This window comes from Passer domesticus, chromosome 3 (genome assembly GCF_036417665.1).
Source record: "Passer domesticus isolate bPasDom1 chromosome 3, bPasDom1.hap1, whole genome shotgun sequence".
Lineage (NCBI taxonomy): Eukaryota > Metazoa > Chordata > Aves > Passeriformes > Passeridae > Passer > Passer domesticus.
Window position 1 is genome coordinate 110,971,697 of NC_087476.1, and position 16,173 is coordinate 110,987,869.

Here is a 16,173-nt window from a genome sequence, read left to right on the forward strand (position 1 = left end):
AGAGCAATTTTGCCAGGATATATTCTCAGCAGCTCTGAGGACTGGGGCACTGAGCAGCAGTGCTGCTTTGCTCTGCAGTATATGTTTGGCTTCCTGCACAGATCTGAGCAGAGTCAAATTTTGTGTCTGCTTGTGCTGGTGTTCAGAGTCTGCTCTGAAATCCTGAAAGTTTGCTTGCTGAAAGAATTTTCCAGTTGAACTTAAATTTCAGACCGGTTCTTTAAAGGGGGAGGAAAAAAAGTGCAACATGAAGGAAAATATGATTCCTGTGGAATTGGACATTTAAGATAAAACTTTAAAAACTGTGGGAAATTCTGTGCAAGATTTCTCTGAGAAAAACTAAATACAGTGCCTGTACTTGCCTTTCTTTCAAAACCAGGTGCTCAGAGCTCCATTACTAGGTTTGCTTCCTATTCTTGTGCAGCATTTAGAGCAGGTCACCCCAGGGGTTTGGGATCCTGCTTTCAGCTTTGTCATTGGCATGGGAAAATTGTTGTGTTTTTACCATTCCTGCCTGTAAGATGGGTAAAAAGTATGGTCATTTTGTCAAGGTGAAGTAAACCTTAATAGCATGATCCCACATGAAGATGCAGCTTCACTACACTGTTATCAGGTTTTTCTGCCTGGATTACATGCATTTAGGAGATGCTATATTGCAGTCCTCCTGCTTTTGCTGCGATTTGGCATTGATAGCAGCACTTTAACCCAAACAATGTAATGTTCTTTTCATCCCCCCAGCCACCTGCCCCTGTTTTTTATGGTCTTGCTTTTGCACCCAGGGAATTCACATGTTAATTCATTGATAGTGAACCATCTGTTTTAATGACTTGGTAGTAATTGAGGAAAGTGAAACAATGAGGTATGAGAAATCATAGGTCCTGAGAACTGGTCATGCCAGAGGTTGCTCCTACACTATTGGAGCAGCAGATGACTGAATGACAAGAGCAGAAAAAAATCTGATGGCAAAAAAGTGGCTCCTGGAAGATAATTTCAAATATGTAATTCCTTCTTTCTGTTGCAGCTGAGCCAGTGGTTCGTCTCCCTTTCTCCTTGGTCTTGTCTGTAGTGACTTCAGCATTGGTGGCTGCTTTAATTTTGGCTTTTTCAGGAATCATGATAGGTGAGTGTTTCTCTGCAAAAGATATTTTTGTATGAGGGCTGGAGCTGAGCTAGGGATAATTGGGCCCTGAGAGGCAAAAGGATTCAGGTTTTGAGCTACTGCTGTATTTAATGACACCTTCCCACACACATCTTCAGATTTCTGTAGTTGTTTCTAACCACAATGACCAATTCGAGGAGGCTTCAGCTACTGACTGCATCTCAAAAGAGACATTCTTTTTTGTGTTGTACTGTACAGTTGCCAGAACACGGCTGCTTCTGGTTTTGTGAGATCTGCTGCTGTTTAATGCCTAAAAGCTTCTTTATTTGTGTGCCTATGTACAGATTTCACCTCTTAATGCATGACATTTAAGCTTAAACTCTAACATAGGTTCCCCTTTCACAAACTGCTCCTTAGTAGGATGTAGGTACTCTTGGAATTTTTATTTGAAGTTCTAAAAGGTATTTTTCACCTTTTCGTGTTCTTATTTTAAACAATCGCTCACCTGCATTTGGTGCAAGCAGAATAGATTTGAATCAATGAAAAGGAGTCAGGGATTCAAACCACAGCTTTGCCACCTTTCTTTGTCCACACTGTGTGTGGTCCAGGGAAGGAGGGGGATGAACCAAGAGCAGGAAATTAGATCTGCACAGCTGTTTCGGTTTTAAGGATTTCAGGAGTTATCAGTTGCATGCACATGGTCCTACATTTATGATTTCTGTCCTGACAGTGCCTTTTTACAATGACTAAATACTTCTCAGGACTGGAAGAGTAATCCTCTTTCCATCCAACGAGCCTATCATTTCCATCTCAGGAAAGGGCAATGACTTAAAAAATCAAAGCAAAGGCAATGAGGAGGAAAATGGAGGACAGGAAGGGTTTGTGGATAGGTCGTTACATCCATCTGCCTTTGCAAGTGCATGTTTACCCCTTCAATTTTTCCCCTGAGCAACATCTGCTGGAGAAGATGCAATAACTATTGCCGTCACAGTCTTTGGGCTCAATCCAGCTCCCACAGAAATCAATAGTGAGTTAACCTGCTCCTGATTGTCATCTTCTTTTGGAAAAAATCCTACAATATCAGTTACTATTTCAAGGAATATCCTCAGGATGTCTTCTTTCAAGGTGTGGTTTTTAATGGTGTTGCAGAAGTATCAGTGAAGTGATGCAAGGAATATAACATACCATAAACTGACTTCAAATGTGGTCCTACTCTGTTGTTTAGAAACAGAGGAAGTTTTTGAAAATCAGTTATTTTTTATGTACAATGTGTTATTCTGAGGAAACAGCTTAGGCTATCCACTTCGAACAATGTGATGCAATAGTTAATTTCATTTAGACTTTAGTCACTTCTACATGATTTAGGAAAGTCAGTTATACACCACCTCCCACAAATTTCAAACTGGACTTGTATTTGGAAGGTCTGGTTAAACTAAATAAAGTATAAAAAAAGCATCAGAACTCTGAGATCTCTCCAAGTGAAACTCATTTTACTTTTCCCGGACAGTCCATGAGCAAGCCTGTTTCTTTGTAAGATGTGTAAATCAAAGGTTCCTGGATATCTTCAGATCCCATTTTCTATCTGAAATTATTTGATGTACAGAAATATGCCAGTGTCACTGGCTGCTTGGATTCCCTGAAGTCTGGCCACACCACAGTGAGTCCCAGTGAGAAGGTCTGTCCCAAATCCAGTCTCTGGACGTGGTTAACTGTGTTCTCCGTGTTTAGTGTATCGCCGCAAGCACCAGGAGCTGCAAGCCATGCAGATGGAGCTGCAGAGCCCAGAGTACAAACTGAGCAAGCTGCGCACCTCCACCATCATGACAGACTACAACCCCAACTACTGCTTTGCAGGGAAAACCACATCCATTAGTGACCTTAAAGAGGTGCCTCGAAAAAACATCTCCCTCATCCGGTAAATTCATCTTTGCCTTCCCCACCCTTCTCGTTGTACACCCACGTATCCCTGCTCTCCTAGAGAGGTGTGAATGCATGGCTTTGTGCAAATTCTTGTGCACTTTGAGGTTCATACCTCTTTTCATAAAATGTAAAGCTGCAGTAGTTAGGCTTGTGGGCAGGGGACTAGATTTTGGCATTCACCTTGACCTTCTATAGGTGCAGTGTTCTCCTGGGATTGTGAGGAGAACTGAATAATCATCACCAGTAATTCAGTTACATCTTTTACAGGCTATGCAGTGAATGGCCCATTGCCATGAGCTGATGAAATTCTGGGATGGCTGAAGCTTGTAGGAGGCTCTTTTAAATCTTTGATGGGATCTTTGGTAAAGACAATGACATCCTTAAGTGCAATAGCAAGGAAAGGAATGGATTTGAAAATGCCAGACAGAATTAAAAAGTCAGGGATATAAAGCCAGCAACATAATCGTGTCTAGATGAGAACTTCTGAAAAGTTTTAAAGTGTCTCCTAAGAAAAACTTGAAAATTCTGAGTTCTTGCATACTGCTCTACTGCAGGATACTTGTGAATGTGATAGTACCCTGATACCATGCAGTGTTACACAAAAAAAATTAAAAGTGGAAGCAGGAGTCCTTGGAAAATTGGGAAGCTTAAGGTGCTGAAAAAAAATTATGCTCAGAGCAGTCTATGCAGTGTGCAATGTTTTGCTGTCTCTTATCTCGTTCCCCCTTAACCTGCGCATCTTGCTGGACTGCACCTGGAGGTTTCCAGTGTACCCTGGGCTCTGCTTCTGTTGTCACTTGGACTTTGAAAGGATTTTTGAAGTGTGGCAAGCAGATAGCAGAGGATACAGCTGGGAATTGACAAGGGAAGGGAAGGGAAAGTGGACTTTTTGGAAGGAGGGTGAGTTATGAGCTGTAAAGGTCTGGCTTATCCCCTCAGTTTGTAATAGGTTGGTCAGACAGAGCCAAGCATGGTGTCTGAAGCTGATACCTACAAAATGTTATTACACAAAGTGGTTGAGTCACAGGCAACACGAGTCCTCAGTGTGGTTTCACTGCCCAGACTGGTTCTATCCTGGCAAAACTACAGACAGAGCTTAAGGAATGGCAGAGCAGATTGTTCCTCCTTGTTCATATGTGCAGGAGGCCAACAGCCCATGCAAAAGCAGTCCAGTGATACAGCAGAGAACAGAATCACTGCAGCCCCCAGCCCAGGCCTGGCTCTAACAGGAGAGTGCATGCTGTAGCAGAGAGCTTTATTGAGAGCCTTTTTCCCAGACTGAGATGCAGGGATGCCTCTTAGAGGCTGGAAATACTACTGCCCAATGTGCAATCCATGCAGGGTTAAGAGGGACTCAGGATTTGGGGTGCAGCCTCATCCTCTGCCATATTTCACCATGTCATTATGACAGGGCACTAATGTGAAATAGCTGCTGTTGTACCAGTTGACTTAATGTTGAGAGTCAGGACTGAGTAGACAAGTATGCAAAATCTGTATCACAAGGACATGGAACAGGATCTATTGTATGATTACTTTTATTTCTTTCTCTCTTTTTTTTTTTTGCAATCTTATTCAAAATAAAACTGTAAGTTTCATAACATGATCACTGCCAGAAACAATTCTCAGCACAAATTCCTAGAGCTGAGTGCTTTACAAAGCGCTGTCATCACCATTTACTGGCTAAGGTACTTGCCCAGAATCACACAATAAGTCAGGAAAAGTTATTTGGTTTAGAATTCAGGTCTTTTGAGAATCATTGTGCCTCCTAGTTTCTTGCTCAGTGTTTTGTTTAATGGTGATGCAGAAGTATCAGGGGAACTGTTAATGTGTTTAGGGTGTGTGAACACCAAGACTAAAGTCCTGTCTTTATTGATCTGTTTTGGAGCACCCACCACTGAGCACTGATACCAAAGCCATAGATGAGTGCTCTCTGTTACGTGCTGCAATGCCAGCAGCTCGATTTAACTGGGGAATGTTCACTTCCATGGACTGCTTTCCCTTCCAATTAAATAAAATGTAGGTTCATGAAAGATCTCACCAAGGTCTGGTGAGACCATATTGTCAATATCCAGCTCTCCCTGTTACGCTGCCATGAAAATTGTGAGCCCGTTCTGTGAGCTGTGTCCACAGTGTTATAATGTGTGTTCTCTGTAGTAAAACCTTCTTGTCTTCTCTGGTCTGTCCAGGGGTTTGGGCCACGGAGCCTTTGGTGAGGTATATGAAGGTCAGGTGACAGGGATCCCCAGCGACCCCACTCCCTTGCAGGTGGCTGTGAAAGTAAGTGACAGTGTATGAGTTATCATGATGATTTCATGCACCTTTCACCCCAGAGTCCCAATGCATTGTAACAATGAAGATGAGTGAAGCGTTGCTATAAGTCCTGAAGGATGTGGCTAGAAATATTGCTGCTCTTTTGCAGCACTGTAATCCATCACAGCAATGGTACAGCTTGTAGGATATGGGTATGTGAGACTACTAAAAGAGGTCTATGCATAGTAAATAGGCAAAGATTTCCCACAGAGCCACAGCAGGCTGCAGGAATGAGAACTAAATCCATCCTCTGTCCATCCTCCCCATGCTACACCTAGCTGGTAATCTGTCCAAAAATCTTCACAGGGCCAAAAGCTGCTGGCACATACAAAGACCCTGCAAGTAGGAGATGGCTGGTTTTCCAAGGATCTCACCACTCCCTTACAGGATGGATAAGCGTTGGATGTGGAGCTAAATCCTAAGAGACCCTGGTAGAGTTCTCCAAACCTTCAGCAGTCTTGCTGGTTTGTTTTCTCTTAGAGATTACATAGCAGCTCAGTTCTGCTGTTGGTTATAGATCCCAGCCTTGCAGGAAGGTAGGACCATTGAACTGCAGAGAACTCAGGAGCTGTGGTCTCATTCCTCATCCTCTATACAGCAGAGTCCCATATGTTGAGCCTTCTCTGTGCACTCTGGGCTGTTTCCTTTGCTGGGAGGAGGATGACAGTGGCATTGATGGGCCAGGAGTTCTGATATTTACCTTTCAACAGGCTTCACAGTCTAGTTTAGCAATGCTCTAGTGGCTTAGAGTGAGGTTTCTTTTAAAGAAGGATTGCTGCAGACAATGTTAGTGCCAGGTGTTCTAATCTGTAAGTTGAAGTATCTTCTCCTTGTCAACCTGTTTTTTCTTTTCCAGACATTGCCAGAAGTGTGTTCAGAGCAAGATGAGCTCGACTTCCTCATGGAAGCTCTCATTATTAGGTGTGTATGAATCACATCAACACTACTTGTGTAGGCTTGCAAAGCCCAACAAAATAAAGAAAAAAGTTTTTTTATAGGTGGTGTCCTCTCAGCACATCTATACAGTCATTTTAGCACAAATAGAATAGGTATTACCATCCTTTTCTGTTCTTCTTATAAATGAAGGGGCACCAAATGATTAAAGGCTAAATATTGAAAAGGATCCACATTGGTTTTCATTACCCAAAGTGAAAAATTTAAAGCCCAGATTTTAGAATTGATAATAAGATATTTTTTATTTCTGTTAGAGAGGAGAACATACCTTAGGAATTTGGGTTTGACTAATCAAAACTAGCAGATGGCATTGACTTTATGCTGCTGTCATGTCATGTGTCAGACAGCAGAATCCATGGAACTACTTTCCCATCTCATTTGAGAGGTGGGGAAATAAGGAAGTATTAGAGACTTGACCTCAAGAAACACCCCCACAAGCAGATCCCCGTGTCAGTGTTACTTAGAACAACATTGTCCTAGCTCAACTTCTGCCTTGGATGGGGAAATTAAAAGCAGACTGTTCTCTGTTATCAGACATGTTCTGCTTCCTATGCCCCACAAGTCTTACTGTAGCCCAAAAAGAATGCAGAAAATAGGGAGAGGAAAAGCAGCCACCTCTGTCTGACCCTGCACTGTCCAGACAGACACAGAATGCAGGGGTAGTGCTTTAGCTTTATCCAGCTGCCCTACCTTTGAGATTTGTTATTTTCTGGGGGGAAAAAAAAAATTAAAAAGTGCAAAACAAAACATTCCCTGCAGCAAAAAGGTTTGAATGCTTTCTGCTACTGTGCTTTTTGGGTCAAAGTTGCTCCACAACTGTGTGTCCCTGTCTCCACAGCAAGTTCAACCACCAGAACATCGTGCGCTGCATCGGGGTGAGCTTGCAGGCCCTGCCCCGCTTCATCCTGCTGGAGCTGATGGCTGGAGGAGACCTGAAATCCTTCCTGAGGGAAACACGCCCTAGACCGGTGAGGAAAGAGTAAATTGTGGTTTGTTTAGAGAGCTGTTGCCACGAGGCAAACACTTGGCTATAAAAGAGCTCATCTATGCAGATACTATTTCCCAGCATTTTAGATGGTCACAAAATTTCTGTTGTTGTAAGACCACTCTGGAGGCAGGAGCCAGCAGGATAGGGAAAGGATGCTGCTGGGGCTATGCAGAGGTGCCTCATCCCTGGACTTTGCTAGATAACATTGCAGATACTACTTAAAAAAAGAACAGAAGCAACGTGTAAAAAAAAAGTTAAATTCAACTCTTACCTTCTTTTTGCCAGTTGGGGGCAGGCTGGTGGGAAATGTTGAGCTAGTAATATTAAAAAAATAAACCCGTCTGCTGATCAGATGCATTCTGTGGATATCTGTCAGTTCAAATTTGGCATAGGCAAGGAGACAATCGGGCCTGGAGCTGTCAACTTAATAGAAAATATCTTTAGTCTAGAGTTTTAAAGATTTTCCCCACTGAAATCATCATCAATAGGAAGAGACAGCTAGAAATGTGGAAGAAATTAATTACGACTTCTAGAGAGAATTCACTGTTTCAGAAGAATAAAGCTTCCTCTGAGACCCTGGGTCAGAAAGTCACACAGATATTGCTGAAGTTTAAGGCCAGAGCCCAGCTTCATATTATGTCTCTAAGTTTGACAGAGGACAAAATGCTGCATTTTATCAGTACAAGAAAGACACAAATTTGCTCTAACAGTTATCAATAAGAGTCTTCCTTGAGGCATCTGGAAACAGATAAACTTTTTTATTTTTTCCATGCAGTGTGGTTTTCAGACATATAAAATGGTCTGTGAGACTCAGAAGCAGTGCAGTCTTGAATAGGTTGAAATAAAGTGGCTCCTTCCCGGATAAGGAGGCTAAACACCCAGAAAGGAAAGTCTGAAATCTGAGCAAGCAGACTTCATAAATACAGGTTGTTATTCTGAAGCACCTAGAGATGCTCCTACAAATGAGCTGAACTTGGTGGTAGGTGAATGGGGAAATCCATGTTCTGCAATGTGGTCCCCACTCTCACCCAGTGCAGTGTAAAATGGCACAGACAGGATATGCTGCCAGATAAGAGCTTTGTTCAAACCTGCCAGGCCAGGCTCTGCAAGATGTGGGAAGGGGCAGGTGAAACACCATAGGGTTTGGCTGCTTAAATTAGGGAAGCCGGCTCAGTGATGGTGCAGATCTTGTGAGGAGCTACCAAGAACACTAGTCCTACACAGCAGGAATTTTTACCTACTTGCAGTAAAATGAGCCAGCTCCTTTTGTAGATGAAATAGCCCTTAATCTCAACAGGCTGAAGTCATGGGAGACTTCTGAGCCTTCTGATCTGAGGAGGCTTTTTTTTGTTTGGCCCTACCTCAGTCATGAGTTCTTCCTTACCACAACTTCTGTTCCTGTCAGCAGTAGCTCTGTGCAACCCCTGTGAAAGCCCATGGCAGAAGAGGCTGATGGTTCACTCCATTGCTTCCTTTGTATTTATCTTTCTGCCCTCACAGTCGCTCCTTTTCTTTTCCCTCCCTCTTTTTTCCTTATTGTCTTGGTTTGAAAAGACAGGTGTCTGCTAAGAAAGGCAGGAGCCTCCCTTGAAATGGAAAATGTAAACCCCCTCCCTCCAAATTATTATAATTTTGAAATTAAGGGGCTCTCAGGCAAAGATATGGAAATAGGAATAACAGTTATTTACTAGGAAAAATAAAAATATAAATTAAAAAAAAAAAAAAAAAAAACACCAAAAACCACTGTCACACTGACAGAGTCAGAATACAACCTGACACCCTGTGTGTCAGGGTGATGGTGACAGTCCTATTCAGCAGCAGTGGCTGCAGCCCTCCTGCAGTGCCAGGTGTGGCTCTGTTGGAGCAGTGATCCTATAGAAGGGTGCAGTTTTTCCCTGAATGTCCAGTGGTGGTGTAGATGGGCCTGATCTTCCCCTGGAAATCCAGTGGAGAAGAAAGCTGCTCCTCTGGGAAAGCAGTGGGAAAAAGCTGCCTGTGGTGTTCCAAATCTCAGATTATATCCAGGTAGGAATGCTTGGCTCCTCCCTCTGGGTGGAGCAACTCCCAGTGGGAGGATGAAATTTTATCAGCCATGCAGTGACACTCAGTGGCCCATTAACAGAAGATATCTCTTGGAGGGAGGATTGGCTGTGGAAGAGATAAATAAAACTGCCCAATTAACAGGCGATAACTGCCTCACCTCTAACAGACAGGAATAGAATACACACTCCCTTTTCCAACCTAAGAAAGTTTGTCTTTCCTGACCTGTTTGGGGTTACCCGAGACTGACCATAGCAACTACCAGGCACAAGGCCTTTTCCTGTCATCTTGAAGATTCTCCCTGGTTTCTGCATTTGACTTGCTCCCAGGAGTGAAGCAGACCTTGGAATGATGCCCCTGTTTTCTGCTTCGTCCCATGTCTCCCACACTTTGGGAAAGTTGAGCTTCAAATGCAGATGGGTAGTTGCAAGCTGGAACTGATCCAGAAAAGCAGTTTCCATTCCCTCTTTAACAGCTGGGTGAATGTGGGCAGCCTGACTCTGTGCAGACACAGATCCACATTGTTTTGCGCCATTCTAATACCTTCTTTCCCCTTGCCTTGCCCTGCTTCTGCAACCATCCCATGTGGTGTCTGCCTGGCAAGGATGACAGGGTAATTCATTATCTGGCTGCTGGGGCAGCTTCTGAGGGGCCAATGGCACCTGTGAGTGCTGAGAAATCAGCCTCTGGTGCGTTTTTGACTGCTGGCTCACAAACTGCGAGGCAAGGAGACTATGACTGATGAGAGCTGAGATGTGTGCAGGGCACTGTGCTCTGTGAAGTATGGCATCCAGCCCTGGAAGTGGATTTACCCTCTGCATACACTCGAGGTGTGACAGAGTCTCTGTACATAAGGCCTGTGGCTCAGTGCTGGTGGATGTATCTTTGCACTGCTCTTAATGAACCCTGAGCTGCTTTGTTCCTCCTGCTCATTCAGGGAAGACAGGCAGAAGGTAGGCATAGCAGGCTGGATGTCCAGCTTTTCAGGGCCACTAAAGGAAAGGAAAGACAAGGGACAGTGCAGAGTAAAGGGGCTTTGATGACCTTTGCTTCCAAAAGGACTTAATTGAACACAAGCCCTGTCTGGAGGGTGGCAGAGATGCACTTCTTACTCTGCAGTAAGCACCATACAATTTACTGCCTTTCTCCTTATTTTCTTGCCACTTTTGTATTTTCCAGCTAATTTCTTTTACCTTGTCTTTCCCACCTACTTTTGCTTTCAGCCTAATTACAAAAGAGATTTACATGTTCAGTCTCAACCTTCATCCCCCAGTTGCTCTTTTCACTTCCTTGCCAGTAACATCAAATTCATTTTCTAGTTTGGATAGACTTAATAGAGGTGTTAAAGACATTAACTTGGCACTAATTCCAAGGCTTATGGAAAAAGAAAGCACCATGCTGGAGAGACCACCAGTTGCCACTGGCCAGCTACAATCTGTGTGGCTTGGAGCAAGACACCTGCAGCGTGCTGCTGTGCACTGGCACACTGAAAAGCAGGAAAGGGAGCAGAGGGGATGGTGAAGGAGAAGGTGAATGAAGGGAAGGGGGGACTGAAGGCATTACAAGGGACATGAAATGGAAAGCTAAAGCAACTGCAGGAGATATCAGAGCACAAGATCCAACTTAATGAGGTGGACATGCTGCCAGCATTGTTGCATGCTGTTCATCTGTGTTCTTCATGTAAAAAATGAAGTTTCAGGTCGGCCAATAGGTAATGATTTTTCTGGACTCTAAGCAAGAATGATCATCACTGATACAAGACCAGTGATTCTCGTGGAATGTGTCCATTTATGCCAGCTAGGTCCACTCCATAAGGTTCAGATTCATAATTCCCCATGAGCCCATGGCTGACAGCCCTGAAGGCTTTTTCTGTTCCATTTCTAATAGAGTTTCACATCTATTACAGGATTACCTCTTCCCCCTCATCTGCAGAGAGGCAACCTTGTAGATTCAGAGACTCCTGGAACTGGAGCCTTATCTCAGTGTGAGCATTGCAGAATTGTCCTTTCTGGGAGGTTCAGTGCTGATCACAGCACAGCAATCAAAGCCCAGCTCTGAGAGAGTAATCATATATGGATAAATGATTCCCCTCCTTTGTGCTGTGCAGCCTGTTGCACAGAGCAGTGATTACACTGAACAATACACAGAATTTCATTCACCTTTGGCAACATTCAGCCTCACCTGGGAGGTGTCACACCAGTGGTTCCAGCATGCCCACTGCCCTGAGCAGTGGAGCATTGCAGCTGGCATCATCCATTCATTTGGGGAGCAAAAGCTGTAAAGCGAATCCTTTGGTGTGTCTCAAGGCTGCCCCCTTGCAAAATGAATCCCAAACCTCCATTTTTCAAACAAATTACATGGCTAAATTGTCCTTGGCTGGGCAGTCACATCTGTTTTAGGATTGTACTTAGCCAAATAAAAGGTGGAAGGAATTCATCCAAGGAAGGAAAGGAAAGCAAGAAAAAAAACCCCAAAAAATGGAAAAAGAGAAAAAAGCTATGCAGTTCAAATCAAATGAGCTTGTGGCTTCAGCCTACAGACTGCTTTGCAGTATAGCCTGAGTCTGAAATTGATTGTAGAGTAAAGAATTGGGCTTTTTGCTCAGTTTTCACTTGAGGTTTCTGACCCTTGCTCAAAAGAGCAGGGAATGGGTAGATTGAGATATTAATTTCCCCTTGGTTATGCCCTGCAAGGGATAAAGAAGATGTGCATTCTTTCTTATTGTAGCCATCTTGTGTAGCTGGTGAGTCACTTTAACTCACAGAGGTAAAAGAGATTATTCCCCCTTACCCACAAAATGGCAGGGAAAGAGCTGTTTTATGTGTGCAGAAAATAGTTACTCTATAAAGAGGAAGGTTTGAGAGAAGATACAGTCCAGTGTTTTAAAAAATCAGTGAAGTATATATATGCAATGAACTATACTGTGTAAATAATAAAATATAGGCAGGTGGAACAAGGTCACATTTTGGTTTATGGCCCTGCATTGAACAAAGCAGGCTTTGTTCACACAGAGATGCACCATTTTTCAATTATTTCATTAGTCAAGTATTGAGGCCAGTTTTTTTTTCCTAATATCTTCAGAGGACATTAAGTTGTTTGGGTTTTTTTTTTGGGGGGGGGGAGGGTCTGGGTGTTTTTGTTGTTGTTGTTTGGTTTTGGTTGTGGTTTTTTGTTTGGTTGACTTTTGGGGGTTTTTTATTAGTTTTACCAGCCAATGACCACTGTTTAGTGGCTGCTGCAGAGCCTGGACTTATTTCCAGTCCCAGTTTGCAGTGGTTTAGATCAGATGGGGTGGCCAGCACAGCATGGCATGCATCTGGAGTTGGGCTGGAGAGCCAGCAGTCCCTGTCACTGGAGAAGCTGTGCTGATTTGTTCACTGGTGTGAGAGCCCCAGGGACAGGTGTGCCTTTTGGGGACTAGGCTGACTGGTTGGTGTCCTAAGAGGGAGCCAAGGAGTGTGATAAGCTTGTTTGGTCCAATAACTAGGGCTGACAAACACTCAGCCATGAAATGGTTGTTGTGCCATGAGCAGTCACTGCCACCCAGTTGTTTCTCATCACTCCACTGGCAGCAGCACTTCCCCCTTCCCCACAGGACTGGCCACAGGGATCACTGAATCTCACCACAGGGATCACTGAATCTCACCCCAGGAATCACTGATTCACACCCCAGGAATCACTGATTCACACCCCAGGGCAGCAGCTGTGGTTTGGCTGTAGGGACTGAGTGTGAATCCTGCCCTTTCCACTGAAGCATCTGGCTCCTCCTGGCAAGGGCTGTGGGCTTCATCAGAGGGGCAGGAACGAGGAGTTGGCAGCCTTAGTCTTCCATAGCCATTGGCTCCACAAAACTGTGTCAGTGCTCTAAGGGGCAAGATAAAACCTACACAGATGTGGAGGAGGGAAAGAGCAAATGTGACTCATGCCATTATACAAAATGTCATTCCCGTGGTTCAAGGTGACTTTAGAGAGGAGCTGGCAATAATACAAAGAAACTCAGTGAAGAACAGTTCAGGCTACAGATCTCAAAAATCGTGCTGAAAATTCAGTAGAATCTGCCATGAGAACTTCGGAAATTCTTACAGGGGCATCCCAATGGAGCTGGAAAGTCAGATCCAGCTGATTCTGTCTGTTCTGATTCTGTCTCTGGGATCTGTATAACGTTGTGTTTGTACATCCTTTCGTAGTTCATGGGTATGGACTGTCTCTTGTGCATTTTCCTAATCCCTTTGTCACTTGCTGGAGAGGTCCCAGCGCTGTAGCCGCGACAAATCACACCATATTTCAGCTTTTAACCCATGTGTGTCCCTTGTCTTTTGGCAGAATCAGCCCTCCTCCCTCTCTATGCTGGACTTGCTCCACGTGGCCCGTGACATTGCTTGTGGGTGTCAGTACCTGGAGGAGAACCACTTCATTCACAGGTAGGTGAGCCCAGCCTGGGCAGGACTTACAGACACGCCAGCACAGGCTCATAATGCCCTGCTCCATGTTTGTGTCCTGCTGCACTCTAGTGGCTGGACACCTTTAAACAAGGTAGACAAAATCACAGAAGCAATCGAGGAGCTGCTATAAATCAGGCTGGCAAAGGTCTGTAGTTTTGCCAAAGATCCTGAGCCCTGTGTCAGGGCCTGCACTTGTGCAGCCTATTTGGCTACTCTGCAAATGGACACAATCTTGTGACAGAAGTCTTTGAAGCTCTCCCTGCCATTAATTTTATTACTGCCTGTCTGCTCATTTTGGAAGGCTTTTCTTCTCCCTCTCGAAGAGCACCTGTACAAGCACAGCCAGAAGGGCAACATCAGGTGACCACTGCTCCTGCAAAACAGGGTGTTTGGCAGGAATCTAGAATCTGCCTGTCAAATAGAGATGAGCAGAGAGGTGGCAGTTCACAGCTCTGAGAGTCACCCACAAGTTGTGCCATTGTGGTATTCAGACTTCAAGGTTTACTCCAGCCCAGCAGAGGTGGAGCTTGGAGCTTTACCTGCACACACAGATTCAGGCCCCCAGCTTCAGTATTCAGAGCAACACCTGCACACTGTTCTGGCAGTGTGCTGACACCTGTCTCTGGCAGTACAACAGCCTTTTGACAACGTTTGAACAAGCACAGTAGGAACAGATCAGTGGATCATTCCCCAGACAGCTTGATGTTGGGACTAGTACATTCTGAAACCAGCTCCTCTTCTTACACTCCTTAGAGACATAAAAATAACTCCTGGGGTGAAGGGAGGCTCACAGGAGGCCCACTCTTTCAGCTGGAAGATGTTATGTGAAGTTTAAAGAGAAAATGTTAAAGAACAAAACTGTTCCTGCTGTGGGGATGGATTGGAACTGGGGACATTGCAGTTATCCATAAGCACTGACTTTTCTGGCTGTTTAGGTTCTCTGCAGCTCAGAAAAGTAGGTACTATTTTTTGTTTTCTTTTTGACTTGCAAAACTGTCAAAGGATTAAGTGGCTCTTCTCTTTCTGTTTCTTTTCTTCCCTTTCCTCTTAGGGATATTGCTGCCAGGAACTGCCTCCTTACCTGTCGAGGGCCTGGGAGAGTGGCTAAGATTGGAGACTTTGGAATGGCCCGGGATATATACAGGTAGCAGAGCCAAGCCCAGGGTACCTGCAAGTGGGAGGTCACTGAAATGGGAGAGGAGCAGTGTTTGTGTTTGGGAGGAGCCTCTTGTGCTGTTCTGTGTAACTCTGGTGAGGCAAGAGTGGAGAGATCCCAGCCTGGTGAATCCCAGCTGATGCTTCCCTGATGTTTGCCTTAAACTGTCCTGGACAGTTTTCTCCTGGGCAATGAAGTCTACTGGTCATGGAAGGTTTTCCCTCCCTCCATCTTGGACTCTGTCCTCAGTTTCCTTTCTTTATGCCGCGCTGAATGGCATTGATGTGCCCTTTTGTTTTGTGATCCCAAATCATTCTGAGTTTAATCTCTCTCCTTGATGCTACCCCTGCACCTTTGGTTTGGTGTCATCAGTAAATTTCCTCAATTTACTGCAGCTAAAGGAGGAAGGTGTACAAAGAGGTCAGGAAAACATAATCACCCAAACTGGCATTCAGCCAGGATGCAGGGTTAACTACCTTTGCTCTTGCAAGAAGTGCCAGAAAATCTTTAATGACCATAAGCAGTCAGGGCTGCAGTTTGATGTCTCATCTTCCATAGAGCACCTCTAGAAGTGCAGCTCTATATCCTGCTGTGCTGAGGAATTGATTTGCCCTGACTCAGAAGAAGGAATGCCTCATGCTCAGTCACCTGCACAGTTTTTTCCAGTGCCTTGCCTTCTTTTTTTCCTGCTTGAGGATTCTCCTGTGCAATTACTAAGCCAGGTTTGGCTCTGCTTAGCTTGAGGTCTGACAGTATCACAGCTTGAGGTGCTGCAAACAGAGTGCCACCTTCAGAAACCCAAGTGCATCAGAGCTGCCTGGGTTTTTTCCCTCCACAAAGAGCCCCCATGCAGCCCCACTGTCACATGGGGCTCTGCTGGGACAAAGTAGCATCTGTCACCCCCACACAACCAGCAGAACTGACTGCCAAGATGAACACTTTGGTGCTGAGCTTTCAAAGGTGCGTTTGAAGCCTGCATGTGTTTCTTTGTCCAGGAATACCCTTTGGATGTGCTGTTGTGATCAGTGATACCAGCTTGCATGAGCAGCCTGCGACTGCCAGCATGGGATTTGGGGCTTGCAGGTTTTATTTCAAATGACAGCAGCTCCAAAGGACTGTTTTAATTCCTGTCTCAGGAACATTTTTGTGCTACTGTCCCAGCTCTAATGACCTGGCATCCTCCTCAACAAGCTCCTTGTTCCTACAAAGGGGTTTGGATTTTACTCACAATGCTTTAGACCGGGTATGTATGGGATAGGTTTGG

At 44.6% G+C, this 16,173-nt stretch overlaps 1 protein-coding gene across 5 annotated transcripts in view; it reads left to right on the plus strand.

Moving 5' to 3' along the window:
* The window catches only part of ALK (ALK receptor tyrosine kinase), a 305,573-nt gene that overhangs the window by 280,683 nt on the left and 8,717 nt on the right, over window positions 1-16,173 (plus strand). For all 5 annotated transcript variants that reach the window (XM_064415113.1, XM_064415114.1, XM_064415115.1 and 2 more), the window contains 7 exons: window positions 1,022-1,120; window positions 2,828-3,014; window positions 5,206-5,296; window positions 6,186-6,250; window positions 7,122-7,251; window positions 13,635-13,732; window positions 14,805-14,897. In XM_064415113.1, the coding sequence (XP_064271183.1) occupies window positions 1,022-1,120; window positions 2,828-3,014; window positions 5,206-5,296; window positions 6,186-6,250; window positions 7,122-7,251; window positions 13,635-13,732; window positions 14,805-14,897 (763 nt within the window). The remainder of the gene's footprint in view (window positions 1-1,021; window positions 1,121-2,827; window positions 3,015-5,205; window positions 5,297-6,185; window positions 6,251-7,121; window positions 7,252-13,634; window positions 13,733-14,804; window positions 14,898-16,173) is intronic.